Below are 20127 nucleotides of genomic sequence, written 5' to 3' on the forward strand. Positions count from 1 at the left end.
CTGCAGTTCATTCTTACTATAGAAAACTTGTAGGGATTGTAAGAATAATTTGCCATGTGAATTTCTTTTAGTATAGAATTGTATTTATGGGGCATTTGGGAATTTTCAGTAGTTCATTATAGTTATAGTGAGAGTCAACTGTGTTATCCTTAAAATTTGCACATGATTCAAATCTAGTTGCATTTGTTTCCTTAGGAAACAACAGGAGTCTTGTTTAACTGAGCAATGCTCCATGCTTACTGGAACAAATTCTAACTCAATATCAGCAGAATTCTAGATAAGTACCAGCAACATATAATTGGAAATCCATGGACATTTGGGAAATCATGTAAAATCTATGGAAATAGATTCTATGTCATTGGAAAAGAAGAAGAACCGGTATTAGAGAGGTACCAAATTAACATAAATTGGCTTACCCAAACAGAGAAGACAAAAATAGGTCAAATAACAAATTTCTCCAACTATCTCTGATCCAGAATATTTTAATGATAAGGTGATACACCTTTTTACTACTTGTATACGAGAAATATATGACTTCTGCATTAATTCAACTTTGGTATTTCTTCTGAGTCTGCCTCCCACTGATGAGACCTCACTAAAGGTAGAAACCAGTCTGAGTAGTGACTCTGCCTATAATGCTTATCACCTCTGAAATCTTATCAAAATACACCTCTAAAAGGAAATGTGATTTGCATTATGGGATACTGAGACAGTTGATGTGAAGTCAACAGCCTCTATATACAAGTAGCCTAGTCCTGAAGATACTTTACGTGCAAACTTTGTTTGCTTGGCAAGTTTAATTTAAAAGATGTTATATATAGTGATCAGGGAAAGAAGTAGCTATAATACTGAACATTAAACACAAGGATAATCTTCTTGAACAGCAGGCAATATTTGGTAGAGCAATATGTGCAAACATCAGTGTGAGGAAATGCACAATGAGATATAATTGTGTTCTTAGTCCCAAAGAAGTGGAGGAATTTTTCAAGTCATTAGAGAAGATAGCTGGCATAAAGAAAAAAAAAGTTTGTCCTTATTGGAGAAATTAATGTGATATAGAAACATTTTGGTAAAATTTGGAGAAAAGTGCAAAGCTAATGATAATAGTAAGTGCTGGTTTTGTGTTCACTACATGGACTAGTCTTTAGCTGGCAAAGGTTGGTCAATTGGTAGAGCCTCTGATACTAATGGCTCAGTTAAGTAAGTTTGAGTGCAGTTAGCAGTTGGAAAGGGACCAATCGTTCGATGCTGTTGGCACACTCTACCTCGGTGAGTCTTTGGACTCCCTGGAGGTGTCAAATAATAATAATAAATAATAATTACTAACACCAGGTTTCAGTTCCAACACCAAGATGTACGCAAATTTATTATTATGATGATCCAAGCCTCCATGAAGTCAAAAGACTCATCGTTTAAAGCCCATCCTTGAAATCCATCAAAGTCTATTATACCACTCCTTGAATTCATTGACTATTTTTGCTCTCACCACTCTATCAGGCAATGCATTCCATGGTTCAACCATCCTCCATGCAAAGAATCACTCTTCACCCTCTTGCTTACAGCTTCCTTTCATAACTTCCAGGGATGGCCTATTGTCCTAGCTCCCCCCCCCCATTCCACCAACCAAAAGGACTTCCCAGTGTCAACCCTGTAACTACCTCTCAACAGTTTAAATCTCAATCATATCATCTCTCATTGTATCTACGAAACTCTGCAGTCCACATTCTTTCAGCCTGTCTTCATAATTAACATTGTACAGTCCTGATACCATCTTTGCTATCTATCCCTGCACCCTTTCCACAGTTAGTTTATCCTCTTCAAATCCTGAGGACCAAATTTCAGAACAGTAGTCCAAGTGTCGGCTGATCAAGGTTCAATTTACATGGAGAGAAAACACAAGACTTCAGAAAAGTGTCATTTACTGTGTTACTGTATTTTCTTGCTGCTTCAAAACACAAGAGCATACATAAGATTTGAAATAGGAAGTGATCATCATTTAGTTTTGAGAAGGATGAAACTGAATATCATATTGAAAAGAAAAGTGTATAAGAAAGTCTTAAAAAGAACAAGTGAAGTATCTATCAGACATAAATAGTAGACTCAAATGTACAAATATTATTCAAGAAAAAAAAAAAATGAAAGAGTTTAAAAGCAAGAATCTTACTTTGTAGACCCATTGTCAGATGAAGAAAACATGGATAAATTCAGCCAGAGAGAGGCACATTGTGAAGCTGTGGTGGACTGCAGAAGTTAAAGAAGCAGTCTTCAAAAAAGAAAATTGTTTATCGAACGTTCCTGGCAAATAAGTCAACATGCCCTCTAAGTGCATACAGAGAAAAATGAAAGAAAGTGAAATGGTATGCAAAAGTAGCTAAACAGCAGTTGTGGAAAGATTTTGGTAAGAACATGGAAAATAAATATCAAGAAGGTGGCAAAATATTCTGGAGGCTATTGAAAAACAATAGAAATCAAGGAAAGGGTACTGTAGAAGAACTGTGGATGATAATGATGATATAAAAACAGAAGATAAAGATATTCTAGATGTTTTGAGTAATTACTTTAAAAGACTGCTATGAAATAGGAAGCGACAGCATGGTGGTAGAAAATATTCAAGAAAAAGGCAATCAGGAGCATATATGAATATTGGACATATAAAAAAAGCCATCAAAAATAAGAAATATGGAATGCTCAAATGTGAAGGTATAAAATTTTTACTTTTATAGGTTTTAAAAGCTTTACTTTTAAAAGTTGTGTTGCATCATTCAGAAGGCCTGGTCAGTGGGTCAAATTCCAAATGATTGAAGTAGAGCTTTCATAGTACTCATCTATAAAAAGGTAAATAAAGCTGTGTGTGTGTGTGTGTGTGTGTGTGTGTGTGTGTGTGCGTGTGTGAGAGAGAGAGAGAGAGAGAGAGAGAGAGAGAGAGAGAGAATTACAGAGGAATTTCAATACCGAGTGTTCCTGGTAAGATTTATGCAAGCATACTTGACAAAAGGCTATGAAAAATTATGGAAGGGAAAAGTGGAGAAGACCAAGCTGGGTTGAAGGCAATTAGACATTGTTAGAACCAGATTTTCACTTTAAGACAAATAGTTGAGAAATCATGGGAACATAACAAGGATCTGTAGTTCAAGTTTTGCAGATCTGTAAAAGGCAGTATGGTAAGATGCCAAGAGAAAAGCTTGTTCATAATCAATGATAAATGATTATTCATCACTGAACTTAAAGAAAAGGGGGAAGGAAAAAGGAAACTTACAATAAATGTTTGTCATTTACTATCATTAACCTATTAAATCAAAATATAAGAGAATTAACTATGAAAAGGCCAATCCCAACGGCACTACTAGATCAAGATGGAAGAAGATGCACAAACAGAATAACAAAAATGGAAAAGATACTACAAAGCTTCTACAATGACCTTTTTGCATCAAAATATCCTGTACCCGAACCAAAACTTGAAAATATATACTATGTACCAGAAGTGCGCCCAGACGAAATGGAATATGCACTCAAAAATATGAAACCAAATACAGCTCCTGGCATCGATCATATGAAAATTGAGGATATTCAACAAGGAGGGCTACATCTTTATAAAGCTCTGGCTGAAAGATTTACTGGGCATCTAAAAGAAGGAAAAATACCATTAAAATGGAAGAAATCAGAAACAATTTTTCTCTTCAAAAAAGGCAACATAGAGGACATCAAGAATACATGACGGTACCTGTATGTCTGCTATCAGACATACATACAAATTAATGACAAAAATTATATCAAACAGAATCATAACCACTCTTCAAGAAATAATAGTAAAGAACAAGCAGGATTCGAAAAAGATTATTCTACAATAGATCACACACAAGTAATTCCCCCAACTTAGTGAACGATGCAAAGAATACTAGATCCCTCTTTGCTTTCTATTTATTGACTTCAAAAAAAAATATTCGACATCATAGAAAATAACGGAGTTTTACAGGCACTAATAGACCAAGACATTGATCCAGTCTACATCAATCTAATTAAAGAAATTAACACCGGTAGCGCTACATAAATAACTTTCTTTGATGAGCCTATAATTATCACCATAAACCGAGGTATGCAACAAGGAGATGTCACATCACCAAAACCTTCTACATGTACTCTAGAAAGCACTTCAAGAAAAATCTACTTAAAAGGTGGCATAAACATTGATGGAGAGGTGTTCTAAATATTAATGTTTGCAGACGATATAATACTCATAGCTCAAGACCCTCTGCAACTTGAAACAATTCTTCATCAAGTGCATGATGCCTGCCCTGACAAAACCAAATGGATGAGAAACAAATACTGCCAAAACCACACCATCCAATTAAGTAATTTCACCATAGAAAGTGTAGAATCCTACATGTACCTTGGTCAAACAATAAACATGGACAACGATATTTCTGAAGAAATATCAAAAAGGAAAAGAGCTGCATGGACCCTGTTTAACTGTATCGATTCCATAATCACAGATCCTAAGCTAGATATCAAAATAAGAGCTAATTTGTTCAACAGCTGTGTCCTCCCATCCTATGCCTCCGAAACTTTGATAAAAAGAACTTAGTTTTCAAACCACCCAGCATGCCATGGAAAGAAGAATCTTAGGGATAAGTAAAAAAGACCACATCACAAATATGACTATCAGAAAATTAACCAGAGTAAAAGAAATAGTAAAAACCATATATGACAACAAGGCACAGTGGGCAGGTTATATTGCAAGACTCAAAGACAACAGGTGGGCCTATCATGTCACAGACTGGTATTCAAGATCATCCAAGAGAAAACCTGGTAGACCTCCAACTAGATGGGAAGACCCTCTGACCAGAGTGATAGGAAACAAAGGAAAAGAATGGTCCAAGATCGCCATCACTGGAAACTTTTCAACTTGCATTCGTGGAGACACCCAGAATGAACAACAGGTCCATCAAGGTAATAAGAATTTGTTCATTGCCATGCACAGCTTTTAAACTCCCTCTCACACTACCGTTTCCAAAGAAGCATCTCAAGAATAAATTAAAATTGGGGTGCTTAAGGATCAAAGCTGTATAACTGAGAGGAGACCTCCACATAGCCTTTAAAGGAATGCAGAGAACCGGCCAGGTCTTCTGACCCAATGTCCAATTCTCACATTCTTGAGGTGCACCCTGTTAGGTATCTACCTGGATACTGAACGAATGAGGATGGGCTGGCAGTTTGGGATTTAACCGACCAAATTGTATTCTTATTGGCTTAAACCACATGATGGTATAACATGACAGTTGGGGCATTGCCCAGTTAAACAAGTGCCTCCCAAATATATTTTGTTGTTTGCCCTGGTGAAACAGGGCAAACAGCAAAAAGTCAGCTACTGGAACAAATTCTGAAACACACCCCAACTCAACATCACCAATCAAGATTGGTACTATCAACATAAGAAGCCTGAATGGCAACAAAATCGAACTAGAATCGAAATTGAAATAATTGGATAAGTTCCAGATCGACATAATAGAGGTGACTGAAACAAAAAAACACAAAAACTGGTGAGATCTTTTTAAGCAATAAATATAAAATCATAAAATAAGTAGCAATAAAACTCGACTAAATTGGAATAATAAACAGGCTTCAAATAAATATGCATGAGAAACAGATAATCAGTTTAAAGAATTATTTCCTAGTGAATATGGGGAAATTGGAAAATCAGGGCAATGAAGCAGGTATAATAATGAATCTTGGGATGATTAAATTCCATTGAATGAACTTCTAAAGATCGAAACATCAGAGGGTCTGATATTATTATTATTATTTTGACACTTCCAGGGAGTCCAAAGACTCATCGAGGGAGAGTGTGCTGACAGCATCGAACGATAGGACCCCTTCCAACTACTAACTGTGCTCAAACTTACTTAACTGAGCCATTAGTAGCAGAGGCTCTACCAATCGACCAACCTTTGCCGGCAAATATCTGCAGAGAACAGGCTAAAAAGAAAAAAAGATGGATAACTGATGAAATTATGGAGTTAATTAAAAAGAGAAAAAAAATAGAAAGACCTATATTCAGACAATTGGATGATAGAATGATATGAAAAAGATAAGTTGCTGTACAAAAACTAGTCTACCTCTGCTTCAAAGATTTTGAAAAGCATTTGACACTGTCTCTCATGATTAACTTATAGGAATCTAATCTTAGAAAACATTATTCTGGGCTCAAAAGATATAAGGATAATAAAATACATATACTGAAATTCGCAGTAAAGATAAACAGTATGCCTTCACAATGGATAGATATTTTTATATCTCTATAGAGTAGTCTAGCAGAGTTGTATATTATCACCATTGCTGTTTAGGAGCATCTTAGAAACAGTTAGAATTAGTACTATACACCTAAACCTCTTTTTACACGATAGATATATGCTCCTAAAAATTACGCGTAAAAAGAACTACTGACTCCATAGAAAAAGTGAAGATTAGTTCCAATCCTAAAATATAAGTTAGGATCATAAGATTTTTATTTACATTTCATGGAGAACACACATACATGTAATGAATTTTAATAACTTAAAAAAAAACATTCATTTCAGTTGTTTGCTAAGGATTCTATAAAAAAATTATGTTATTTGCTATCAGTTTCTGACAATAAACGCAAAAGCTTTCGTTTTCATAATATTACATCAAATAGTCTCAGATAATGGTATTATCTCAACTTGTGGAATTCTTCTTGTCATGTCTTGAACAAAAGTACCACTGGTTGTATCAGTAGTTTTATGCATGAAATCAGTTATTAATCGCTGTGTTGATGCTTTAGATAAGTTGCGATATAATTCTTTGTATGAAGACATTAACAACTTAAGCTCACGTGAAAACTTCCCAGCACGTTCTTCGTTTGGATCATGTCAGGCAAAATAATTGCCTAAATTACTGGCCAGTTTAAGACCACCTTTAATTATATCAGTAGTAAAAGTAGGATTATCTTGATCATTATCATTAACTTCTTCACTTTCAGGAGTCTCAGAAACAATCTCCACTATTTCGTCTTCGCTAAGAGGTTTACCAATTAACATTTCTTCGATATCTGCCAACGTAAGATCATCGAATCCTTGTCCACCAATTTCACATGCCAAACTTATTATATTTGAGAATTCTGCAGTATGATTGAAGGGAACAGGAGCATTCTCTTTAACACATTGGGCCAAATAGCTTTCCAGCATGCATTCATAGTTTCTGGTCTCAATTCAGATAACGATAATCGAACCTGATCAATACAATCCATAATCGAAAATTTTTTCCACACATCCATAACTGACAGTGTTTCATCATCATTTAGCTTGTTCAAAATGTACTTGTATAAAATGTTCGTCTAACATAATATGTTTTAAAAGTCGCAATTATACCTTGATCTAGAGGTTGTAGCAATGATGTGGTATTGGGCGGCAGAAAAAAATTATTTGGGTGTTCTATGGCAGGATGACTGGGTGCATTATCAAGAATCAAAAGCACTTTAAATTCAAGACCCTTGTCATTCAAATAGTGTCTAACTTCTGGCAAAAAAATGTTTGTGGAACCACTCAGTCAATTGTCACCCAAGCTTTTTTGTTGGCCATCCAATGAACTGGCAATTTTTGAAAATTTACATCTTTTATTGGCTGTGGTCTTAATGATCGATTTATGAGCAGTGGCTTTAACATCCGATCTCCCAAAGTGTTCGAACAAAATAGGAGTGTTATACGATCCTTTGCTGCTTTGAACTCACCAACAGTTTTTAGCATTTTTGATACATAAGTTCTGTTTGGCATTTTTTTCCAGAAAAGACCGGTTTCATACATATTCCAAACTTGTTCACGAGTGTAACCTCCATCTTCAATTATTTTAGCAAGTTTTTGTGGAAATGTTTTAGCAGCTGTTTCATCAGCAGAAGCCATTTCACCTTTAATTTTTATATTATGAAGAGCATGTCTTTTAATAAACTTAGCCAGCCAACCATTGCTTGCATGAAATTCATATTTTTTCCTTGATTGAGATGAAGTATCTGGCTGCAGTTTTTTAATCTGTTCATAAAATCTCAATGCTGACTGCTGATTGCTTTGTACATTATCTTCTATCCACATCACTAAAGCTTTTTTGGCCTTTTCTAGAACAACATCTTTTGTGTATGATGATAATTTCACACTCAATTTTGTACCAGAACATGGCGCTTTTCTAATAGCCTCTTCATTTTTCTTTATAGATCTGACAGTAGATTCACAGACTCCAAAATGCTTATTCGCAGCCATCACACCTTCCCCAGTTTGAAGATGATCTAAAATTTGAATTTTTATATCCAAGGAAACGGCTTTCCTTTTTTTTTTTTTTTTTTTTTTGTTTATCAGCAACATCATTTGAGGGCTGGATTAAAATCTTCGCTTAATGAAATGAAAGTTTGAAAATTACATATAGCTTACCATTTATTATTTCTTGGCAAAATTATTAATTTTATAATGTGATTTTTATTTTGATTTCACTTAATAAATGCAAATGCAAAAAATTCAGTAATCATGTTGTCTACTCAAACGCCAAATTCAAACTGCTAAGAACTGCTTTTTTATGCGCAGTCAGTTATGTAATTCGGGGAATACCCACTAAATGAAATTCGTAAGAATTTAGAATTTTCTTAATTGAAACAAGAATGCAATTCTACAAAATTCTCAGAATTTTCTTGAATTATGGATTTTTTTCCTAACTTAGACTTTAGGTTGGTCACGTAAAAGTGAATAAAAATCGTTTAAAAAAAATTATTTTTGATATCCCAATTTGCGTAACTCTGAATTCGCTTAAAAAAAATTCGCATAAAAAGAGGTTTAGGTATATTATTATGTGGATAACATAGTATTAATCACTGAGAACGTAGATAACCTGCAAATTATAAACTAACAGTGAGCTATGATAAATTTGGACTCAAAATAAACAGACAGAAAAAAAAAAAAAAAAACAGTGAGTAAGCAATGGATCAAAACCTAAACATAGACTTTAACAGCCACCTCATAGACTGAGCAAATAGTTATATATCTGGAAAGTTTAATCACTGATGATGAAAAATGTGAATAAGAAATAAATTAATTAATTTATGAAAGAAATACTTACCAGCAGACAAGTCAATATAAATACAAGAATGCAACTGTTGGCTTGCTGTTGTGTATTCTTCATTAATGTACAACTCAGAAACGTGGACTGTTGGAAAAGAAATGGTAAAAAGATTGATGGCTTTGGAGATATGGGTAATAAAAGGAATGGATAGAAAAGATTTCAAACAAATAAGAGCAAATGGAAAAAATAAAAAAATTACTGAATAAAATCAGGAAGAGGAAAATGAAATTCTTAGGACATATGCTAAAAGAAATATGATGATCACAGGAAAACTGCAAAGAGGAATAGGAAGGACCAACCAAGACATCATTATATGTATGAAGGACATTGAACACTGGATAGGCAGAGTAACATATAGATCTTTTTGGGATGTGCAAGATAAGAATAAGCAGGAAACCATTGCTTCCAACCTCCAGGTGACAACACTTGAATGATTGACATCTTTTGGCATGTGTCATCACCTCTCTGTCAAACTTTTGTGATGTGTTAAGTTAAAATAGATTCTTTTGCATTCATCATAAGAGAAATTTCTTTTCTTAATACCCATATAATAAATGTAGTTTTTATGGTAGCTTTTTGACCCATTCACAATTTTAAACTTAATAGAGTATGACTGCTATTGGAACTTTGGATTGAATGTTTAAGTAGTTTAGAGGTATATTTTAACTTTTTATTTTTTTGCTAAAGTACTGTTAACAACAGTTTTTTCTAAACTGTTGTTTGCTCTAGAGTGAGATAACTGACTATTTATTTGATCAAATAGTGTGTTATAAGGGTTATATTTTTTCTGGTCATAGGTCTTGTTTGCATTTGTCAGAATGGAGTAGAAAAGCAGCAGAATATGCATATAATAAGGAAAGAGGAGAAGAATTCAAAGAGACTATGAGGAAATATTGTATGCTTATAGATCCTGTTCTTATAAGCAGCCTAAAATATACTACACAGGATGAACTTAGAGATGTAGTGAAATTAATTTCTGGGTTAGACCACAGGAAAAGAATGTTGTATAGACATGTAGCTACAAAAGTTTTTCTGCATGATAGTTTGCTCAACCATGAAATTGATAATGAAGTAAGTTATAATTTGCTTTATGTGTATTTTATTTTTATACTATTTATATAATATTTATTAATACTTTTAATTTTCATAAATAAAGATGATAAAAGAAAAATTAATATAATTAGATGACTAAGTTTTCAAAAGATTATTGAATTGCATGGATATCATCTACTAAATTACTGCTTTTGTTATTTGCTGCATTTTTAAAATCCCAAATACATACTATAAATTAATGATGCCAAGCAATTATATTCTTTTTTCTCCTTTATTCAGCTGTAACTGAACAAAGTTTGTGCATGAAGTATCTTTACAACTGGGCTACTTGTATAGAGGCTAATGACTTCACATCAATTTCCTTAGTATCTCATGATGCAAAACACCCCTCCCCTTTTGGACATGTATAATATTATGCATTATGGAAAGGGCCTACCTAGACTGATTTTGACCTTTAATGAGGCAATTGATGTGAGGTTAGTAGCCTCTATAGCCTTTATATACAAGTAGTCCAGTTGTGAAGTATCTTCACAACTGGACTACTTTTCACACAAATTTTGTTTGCTTGGATAAAGGATTAAACCAAGAATATAATATGGCATCTTTAATTCATAGTTCAAAATGAAAAAAATGTAGTATACTTTCAGTATACGTACTAGTTATGCTCCGATGAACTGTTTTCATCAAGGAAACATCATGAATACTGAAAAGTCACCTACTGAAACAACCTCAAACATAACAAACTTAAGGATGGGCACCATCAGCTTATGAAACATGAATTGACAGCAGGTGGAACCAGCATAGGAATTACAGAAATACATTTGACTTTGCCTATAGCAAATGTCTTTATTAACATTCATTTATCATCATAAACTACAAAAAAAAGTCCTAACCAAATCTCTGTAGTACCTATAGAATCTATAATCAACTTATAGTACACCAATATCATGGATGGGCAATACGTAACTTTATCTTGAAAAGCTGTGTATTGTATTCCTTGGTAAACACAAGATGGCAGACTGTTCCAGAGGACTGGAGTGGATGAATGAAGAAGAAGAGAAATTTATTCAGTGGGTTTGGAGTTGAACTGTGAGAGGGTGTTGATTGGCTGCTGCACATTTGGATGGATTTGATAGAGGATGGGGGAATTATTGATGCCAATTCTGATGAACAGCACCCATAGGAGTAACTATAGCAGACAAGCTGCAGTAGGGAACTAATAAATAGGCAGCATAGAGTGTGTGTCAGTTCTGAAACTCAGACTTTTAGAACAATTGGAGGAATGCCACCAGGAGATTTTTTGGTGTCCAAATTCAACAAAATTTTTCTGATCTTTTTCTAGTGAAAGGTCAAACATGGCATAATGGAGTGTTTGGAATGGTTGGGAGACATTTACCATGGTAAATATCTTGCATCTATGCAAGAATTGGAGAAGTAAGAGTCAAGAGGTTGGCTTTTTCTGTGGGTGATAATGCAGTTGTACCATCTGAGTGTAAGTGGTGGTTGTAGTGTTGGGTAGAGGTTACAGCCAATAGCTTTGACTAGAGCCCAGAAGGCATGTCTGTCATTTGGGAAGATGCAAGTTTCCTGCTCTTAGCTCTCTCAAAGTCAGTTTTTGATATGGTGATAATTTTCTTGCAGCTCTTCCAGGCTTTGATGTTGATCTTACCTTGATGAACCTGTGTTTCACTCAGGTTCTCCATTAGTGCAGGTCACAAAGATGCCTCCAATGATCTCGATCTTGTGCCTCTCTCTTCCATACCCATAGATTTCACTAGTGGATCTTCCCATCTTGTAGGTAATTTTCCTGGTTTTCTCTTTATTCTTGGTTACCAGTTGAGTATTCTATATGTCCATCTGTTATCCTTGAGTGGCTATGTGACCTGTCCATCTCATCTTGCTTTCATATACTGCAGTTACCACATCTTTTATGTCTGATCTATTTCTTAGTTCTGTGTTTCTAACATGTTCCATTTTGCTGATGTTACAAGTCCTATGTTCTATTGCATGCTGAGTTATTCTGAGAGTCTGTTCTTTTTTTGTCGTGTTCCATGTTTCTGATCCATATGTGAATGATGGAAGAATGTCACTATTAAATAATTTTGCCTTCGCCAAGATGTCAAGATTTGTATCAGTAAGTGTTTCTTTCAGTTTAGTCTGTTGAATGATAGCCATGCAGCTTTCTTTCTTTTTGCTAGTTCTTCAGATAAATCATTATTCACTTTTATTGTTTGTCCTAAGTAATTGTAGGAGTCAACTTGTTCTATAGGGATGTTATCAATACATCGGTGACTGTCACTTGTATTGATGTTTTTGATCCATTTTGTTTTTTCTAGGTTCATTTCTAAGCCTATCTTACTGCTGTTTGTGTATATTTTTTCACCCATTTCTTCTAGGTCTTTTGGGTTGTGGGATATCAGCTAGATCATCGACAAACATAAGGATTTGTAGTTTTTCACCATCTATGCTTATTCCTCCATTTAGGTCTGTTTTTTTCAGAATGTATTCTAAAGTGCTGGTAAATAGATTTGTGGAGATCACATCGCCTTGATGGACACCTCTCTTTATATCTATATTTATAGGTTGATCAAATAGGGTTATTGATCCTGTAAAGCAGATGGAATTGACTGTTTAAAATTGAAGTCTTTCTCTATTTTTTTCAGACTGGTTTTCTGTACCCCCTTCTCTTAGTTTTTGTATCCTTAAAGCTTTGTAGTCTTCTCGAATTCTTTTCCTTAGTAACTTACAGATAATTTTGTATTCTAGAAAATTTTCTTCAGATTTCTTCAGTTATTTTCTCTTTTTCAGTAGTTCTATAGTTTGAGGTGAGAGTCGTTCTCTTTTCTTTTGTTTCACAGTAATTTCTGATTTTTTTCTTGCACTCGTTGAATTTATTAATAAAGTCAATATAGTCATCATTTATGTAACAGTTCTTAATAGTCCATTCGTTCTCTTCTATGTACTTCCTGAACTTGTGGTAGTCTATTTTGTATTCTAGAAAATTTTGTTATTCTAGAAAATTTTCTTCAGATTTCTTCAGTTATTTTCTCTTTTTCAGTAGTTCTATAGTTTGAGGTGAGAGTCGTTCTCTTTTCTTTTGTTTCACAGTAATTTCTGATTTTTTTCTTGCACTCATTGAATTTATTAATAAAGTCAATATAGTCATCATTTATGTAACAGTTCTTAATAGTCCATTCGTTCTCTTTTATGTACTTCCTGAACTTGTGGTAGTCTATTTGTTTGGGTTGTCTTTTGTGGTATGATGTTGCCCTGATATGTTATTCTTTTTTGTGGTCTATTCTTATAATGGCTCTGAGGAATCTGTAGTCAGAATCCATGTTGAAGTATATTTTGCCTATTGTACCAACATTTTATACCAATCTTTTACAGTCTGTTAAAATGTAGTCAATTTCATTTTTTGTCTCCATTCGGTGATTTGCTAAGTCCATCTTCTTCCTGGGTGTTTGTTGAAAAAAGTGTTCATGATAAAGAGTTGTTCAGCTGCAGCAATTTCAGCTAATCTCTCTCTCCTCTTCTATTTCTTTCTCCCAGGCCATATGGTCCTATAAACTTTCTGTTTTCTTTTCCATATCCTATTTTGGCATTAAAGTCACCACCAACGAATGTGTATGTTGACTTGTAATTTATTGCCTGTTCAAGATTCATGTAAAAATTTTCTATTTCTTGATTATCAGCTACAGATGTTGGAGCATAGCAGGATATTAATTTTATTGTTATATTGTTCTGTATTCCAATTACGAGTACACCTATTCTTTCAGATATGATGTTACAAGAAAGGATCGACTTGGTGAGGTTAGATTTAACAATGAAGCCCTCTCTGCCTTGTTTGCCATTGTTTGAGGATGCTCCAAGGAGTATCTGTGAACCATTGTACCATCTTGCTGTCAGTTCTTTCAATCTTTTTGTTTCATTCACTAGCAGGATATCCAAGTTGACATTGGTTAGCTCTTTGATTAATAAATCTATTCTGTAGTCTCTTGATAAAGTTCGAGTATTGAGGGTACCGATTGCCATATTCATAGATTTAAGAGGCAGTCTCTTTTCATCTGTAAAATTCTTAGCACCGCTGGCCTCACTCAGTGCCTTACCACCACTGTAGAAAGGTGAGTGTGGGCTGTGCAGGACTCAGGGCTGTTTCTGTTGTTGTAGTGGTATCTTTGCTGTGGTCACATATGTTAAATTGTGAATGAAGAATTTTATGATTATTAATACTTCATTCATGATTTAACATGAATTACATTTCCTGAGCTAAGTTTGCTCCTAAGTAAATTATAATTTAAACACTTACTGTTTTTTGTTCATTGAAATAATAATTGTAATTTTTTTAGTTATTTATCTTATATAAATTCTTTATATTAACTTGTAAATGTATCCTAAGCGAACTGTAATATATGCATTTTATTTGTTGTTACTGAAAGTATTTCTAAAGGACTCTGCTAATGTGATTTGATTGGCTGTTGTTAGAAAACTAAGTTATTTGAGATAGCGCATGCCTTAGCGTTGGGAACTGTACAACGTGATCGTTGTACAGTTCCCAACAAATAGGGAATTTTGTCATAAACTGAAAGAGTGGAAAAAAACAAGTTTGGGTGGGAAAAAGAGAGAGAGGATTTATGAGATAGAGGAAGAAGGAACCAGAAGGAAAATGGAGAGAGTGTAGGAAGGTCGTGAGATGTGATCTAATCTGGGATCGTATGATGTAACAAAGATTTGGAAACTTGTTCCGATTTTAATGAATCTTACTTCAAACTCATATTTATTTATAGTTTCCTGTCACCTTGTAAAGGAATTTACCTGAGTGAAAGGATAATAATATGATCGCGATTTACCGTAAGATAAGTTATTATGAGCAAGAAAATACATTTTCCAGTCTTAACAAATGAGTTATTGAACTCAGGAATACCATAAGTTTTGTGTTGCCTATAGTGGAAGATTATCGAGTGCCTAGAAGTGTTGTAAGAGTTTTCCATAATGTGCAAGCTATGGTGATCATACCGGTAAGAATATCTATTCTATAACTAACGCGTGATAGTGTTACTTGTGTCCGGAGAATTTGGTCAAATTTCGTGTTGCTGGAATCAGCTAGTCAAGTTAAAAACTTATAAAACATTTCCTTGTGAAACTAATGTGAGAAACTTCATTGAAGAATTAGTTCGTGTTTGAATGTATTATCTCACTATGTGTATATAAATTCAAGACTGAGCTTTTTAAGAACTATTTTAATCCCCTGATAGATATTGATGATGTCAGCTAAGCGTTTGATAAAATTGAAGTTTATGATGAACCTTATAAGAAAAAAAAGGAACTAATTTTTAAGTGTTTTGCTGAATATTGATGTTGTTTAAAGTGAAACTAAGTTGAAATCCTAACGGATGAGAATTGTGAAAGCCTTATAAGTTCTAGCAGTAAATGATGCACTCAGCTGAGTAGAATCTAAATACTTTATAGAATGCATAAATTATTTTCTAATTGTATTGATCTTAATAGCGTTCTTGTTTCTTATGTAAGAATAATTTTGTGAGAGAATTAAATATCTTGTTTAACTTGATTCTTGTGCTTGCCTAATTTCAGTTTCATTGCACCACTCATTAAAATATGAATCTTGCAGGAAACCCTATGTATAAGTAAGAAAATTTCGGCCTGTAGTAGGTTCACGTTGCAGTTGTGCTATTTGATGCTTGATTCCTTCACGATAATTGTGTGATTTCAAACATAGAGTGGCGCAGTATAATAAAAATTTTCTTTATGTTTGAATGTGGGGTCAACCAACAACTAGCAAATATAAGATTGGATGAAAGACGAAACCAACACATATATACACTTCTCCTGACCAGGGTTCTGAAGTGTTTGCCAGAGTTCTGTTAGTGGTGTTGGGTCCAGGTGCAATAACGGTTAGGATTCTCAAGACCCTGGGGTGCATGACGGGGAGATGCACACTGGGGTGTTGTTTCTCATCATCTCCATGGAATAAAAGATTCATCATAAGAAGCCCATACCATTATTCACACAATACCTATCATACTTCTTCAAATCATTCACTGATGAAGCACTTAAAACCTTCTTTCTTAACTGATTCCGTCCATTCATCATCCTTCAAGCAATATCCTAAAACCCTTGCTAACCACAGTTATACAGTTTCCAGGGGTAATCCCATAGTTTTCCCTTTCTGCCATATATTAAAAAAAGTTTCATTATCAATTGTATTTTTATTTTTATATTTTTCCACAGACAATCACAAACATCCATGCCCAGGGCAGGATTTGAACCTGCAGCCTTTTGGCTGGAGAGTGGATAAGCTAACCACTCGGCTAACCAGGCCTGCACATATATTTAGCATATATATTTACTGTAATACATATATATATAAAATAATATATATTATACTCTAAGATACATTATAATGTACAGCAATAACTTGATTAATGCGTCCCCGATTAGTGCATAATTTTTTTCCGATACCCAAATTTGATTAGTGCGCCTCTAAAATTCGATTAGTGTGCCTACATGCATCTTAAAAATAAATGTTACAGATTTTAAAAATTTTCGATCTATACATTTTTTATGGCTAACTATTTTAAAAAATTACTCACCAGGATGAAATAAATTAGTTATTGATTTGAAACATTTTACAAAGTTATTTTTTAATGGCATACCACACTATTTCCATGTACACTATGTTCCAAATTTACCGCCAAAATTTTTGTCGTCTGCTTTGCATAGCATTTTGCTGATCACATCTCGTGCAATTGTTTTCCTTACTTTTTTATTTTAAATTATTTTCCTAACCTTTAATCATGAGTAAAAGAATTAGTGAGCAAAAAATAGAAGTGTGAAAATGATTTGAAAAGTAATCTGATTGGAAGAAGAACTTGAAATAATAAAGAAAAATAAACAAAGCGAGTCCAGAGCAAAGATAGGACAAGAACACATAAATGGGTGAATCAACTGCTGAATACAAAGAGAAAGGTAAGGCTGCTTCAAGTTCATAATGCATGCACTCGAAATCAAAGTATTATCATGCTTGAATTAGAGAGACTTCTTTTTTACGTGGATCGAAGATTGAACCAAAAACTGATCCCGTTAAACACTGGCCTTATTAAATCCAAAGCATTGTCTCTTTGTAACCTGGAAAGAAAGGGCTATCAATGATGGAAAAGAAGAAGAATTCCATGTTAGTGCTGGATGATTTGAGCATTTCAAAAAGAGAAATAGCCTTCATAATGTTCTAATCACAGGCAAAGCTGTAATTGCAGATAAGGAGATATCCAGAGATTTTGAAGAAAATTGTATAAGAAGGGGACTATTGTGATCATCATCATCAAATTCCTGCCATGTACCTTCAAGGGATGTACAGGATATGATAGTACAGTCATACCCCGACTTACGCGAATTCGGAGTTACGCAGTTTCTTATGTGTATGTATTCCCGTCCCGCTTCACGCCTCACCATTAGTCGTATCTTTAAGGCACCGGCCGCATTCACCAGTGTCACACATGCTCTGAACAAGCAATGACGTGTTTCGCACGGTCTCCATTCATATACGATTTTTATAGTCTACAAACCTTACGATTGTTTAATGTTATGTTCTTGATAAAAATATTATCACATTAAAAATAATAATGTCGTCCAAAAGAAGCAAGTCCGATTCTTCTACAGCTAGCAAGAAAAGAAAAACATTGACTTCGGAAACAAAACTCAACATTATTAAGGATTTTGAAGGCAGAATGAAAATTTGTGAGCTAGCAAAGAAGTTAGATCTACAGGAATCCACAGTAAGGACAATCATAAAAGAAAGGTTTACAGATTTTGGAGGACATAGATTCTAACGAGTGTAAATCAATGAATACATATTAAATATGTATTCATTGATTTACACTAATATTTTTACATATATTTTTATGAGATAAAATTGTGCAGAAATAAACACGAGTTAAATGATGTGAAATTCATATTTAAGTGGGTTTTAATCTCGCACCCTGATTATGTGTTAGTCCTAATGTCATGATAAGACAGTTAATCTTGTCTACAAACAGTTTGGTAATTCTATCAAAATATAGATTCTTTTTAAATCCTGCTATCACATAGGATTCAAACTCCATGTCTTTCCAACCAGAGGACATTATCAATAATAGAGGTATGGAGGCTCTTACTGTATCTGTTTTTAATGTATGTTTAATATTGATTTACACTAATATTTTTCTTGAAAAGTTCTTTTGTAATTTCATTGTATTTATATATGTATTTATTTTTTAATAGGACAAGGTTTTTAAAAAGATAGTCTGCCATCTTAATGAATCTAATCTTTCCCTTAAAAACAAGTATACAGGTGAAGAAGTCGTAGAGAGTGATATCATAGTTCAAGTAATGACCTTTTTAATATTTTTACAGATGAACCAATGTTAAGAAAAATTTTCAAAAAGAACTTCATAACTTAAAACTTTCATTTGTATTTTATTTATTTATTTTTATTTATCTATTTATTTATGTTTCATTATAACCAAAGAAAGTTTTTTCCCCTGCATTTTTATTGCTTATTAGGATTCAGTTAATCACCAGAAAAAAGCTGTTAATTATCTTGTATTGTCTCTCACATTAAGCTCATGGTCTGTCATGGCTAGTTCTAGAAACCTAATAAATGATTTTATAGGATGATTAATACTATCTGCCTTATATTTTTTATAATGTGGTTCCTCTGAAAGGTTGTAAATCTTTCATGAGCGTACATTAGTATGAGTGGACTATGAGTTTTACTTTTCATTTTTTATTACTTTTTATATTTTTTTAAATTTATTTTTTTTACATAATCGGGGAAACCCTGCTTTAGAGACCAAACATGAAACTTTTTAAAGCCACTTCAGGCCTTCAAAGTTATGGAGGCCTGAATAGGAATTCTGACCTGCAGCTTGCTGATTAGAGAGGAACTACGTTAACTATCTGCTGCATATGCCAATTGTTTTTATGTGCTTCTCAACCACGAAAGGTTGCAAGCCTGTCATATACATTTTAGTACTATGGGTGCTAAGTATAATCTAGAATTCCCACCCCAAGCAAGTTAACAATCTCATGTTGGGTTACAAATCATATGCCACTTAAAAACTTTCCCTGACTTCCATGCCATGTTGGATTTCAAACTTACAGCCTGTTGTTTAAAACGTGGAGACACTATCAATTTTGCCATCAAGGCCAGCAGTTGCATGTATTCTCTAGCATGCATTATCTGTCTTGCAGGGTGAAAAACCCTCTATCTCCTACTGTCTGGCTCACCTTCATTTGAAAAGCTTTTTATATAAAGGTTCTTTGCATTATAGATGCAATAGAGGGAGTACTACAGTACAGGATGTTTCAAAAGGGAGTTTACAACTTTGAATGACAATAGAAGGTAAATGGCGATAGATGAAAAATTTTTATTGCCTGAAAATGCAGCATAACACATGAAGTTTCAACAGACAATTAAAGTTTGATATGACTGCCTCCAGTAATTCTGTAGATGTCCCATCTGTAATCAATTTCCTGCCACATGTGGCAGAGCATATCTGGCATAACTTCAGCATTGGTGGCAGTAATTCTGGAATGCAGCTCATCCAAATTGGCTGGTAGTGATGTTACAAATACTCGATCTTTTACAGAGTCCCATAAGAAAAAAAATCTAGCAGTGTAAGGTTAGGTGAACATGGTGGCCATGCTACAGGTGCCCCCTCTACCATTCCATCTGCCTGGAAAACAGATGTTGAAGTACGACCTCACGTCTGTCACGTAATAAGGAGGTACTCTGTTCTGCTGGACACTTACCTTTCCATACACTCATCGTCATCTAATTATGGTATTAGGTACCCTTGTAACATGTCCAGATACACACTACCAGTAACTTCGAAAAAAAGAAGGGTCCGTATACTTTCTTCTTGCTTATTGCACAAAAAACGTTAGCCTTTGGGGTGCCAT

General features: G+C 34.1%; 1 protein-coding gene across 4 annotated transcripts in view; it reads left to right on the forward strand.

Moving 5' to 3' along the window:
- The window catches only part of fal (SAM and HD domain containing deoxynucleoside triphosphate triphosphohydrolase falten), a 188816-nt gene that overhangs the window by 147748 nt on the left and 20941 nt on the right, over positions 1 to 20127 (forward strand). For all 4 annotated transcript variants that reach the window (XM_090410336.1, XM_090410337.1, XM_090410338.1 and 1 more), the window contains 2 exons: positions 9912 to 10185; positions 18445 to 18549. In XM_090410336.1, coding sequence (XP_090266462.1) covers positions 9912 to 10185; positions 18445 to 18549 — 379 coding nt within the window. The remainder of the gene's footprint in view (positions 1 to 9911; positions 10186 to 18444; positions 18550 to 20127) is intronic.

Source organism: Typopeltis vanoorti, chromosome 20 (genome assembly GCF_054136105.1).
Source record: "Typopeltis vanoorti isolate ZY-2024b chromosome 20, IOZ_Tvanoo_1.0, whole genome shotgun sequence".
In the NCBI taxonomy this organism is placed as follows: domain Eukaryota; kingdom Metazoa; phylum Arthropoda; class Arachnida; order Uropygi; family Thelyphonidae; genus Typopeltis; species Typopeltis vanoorti.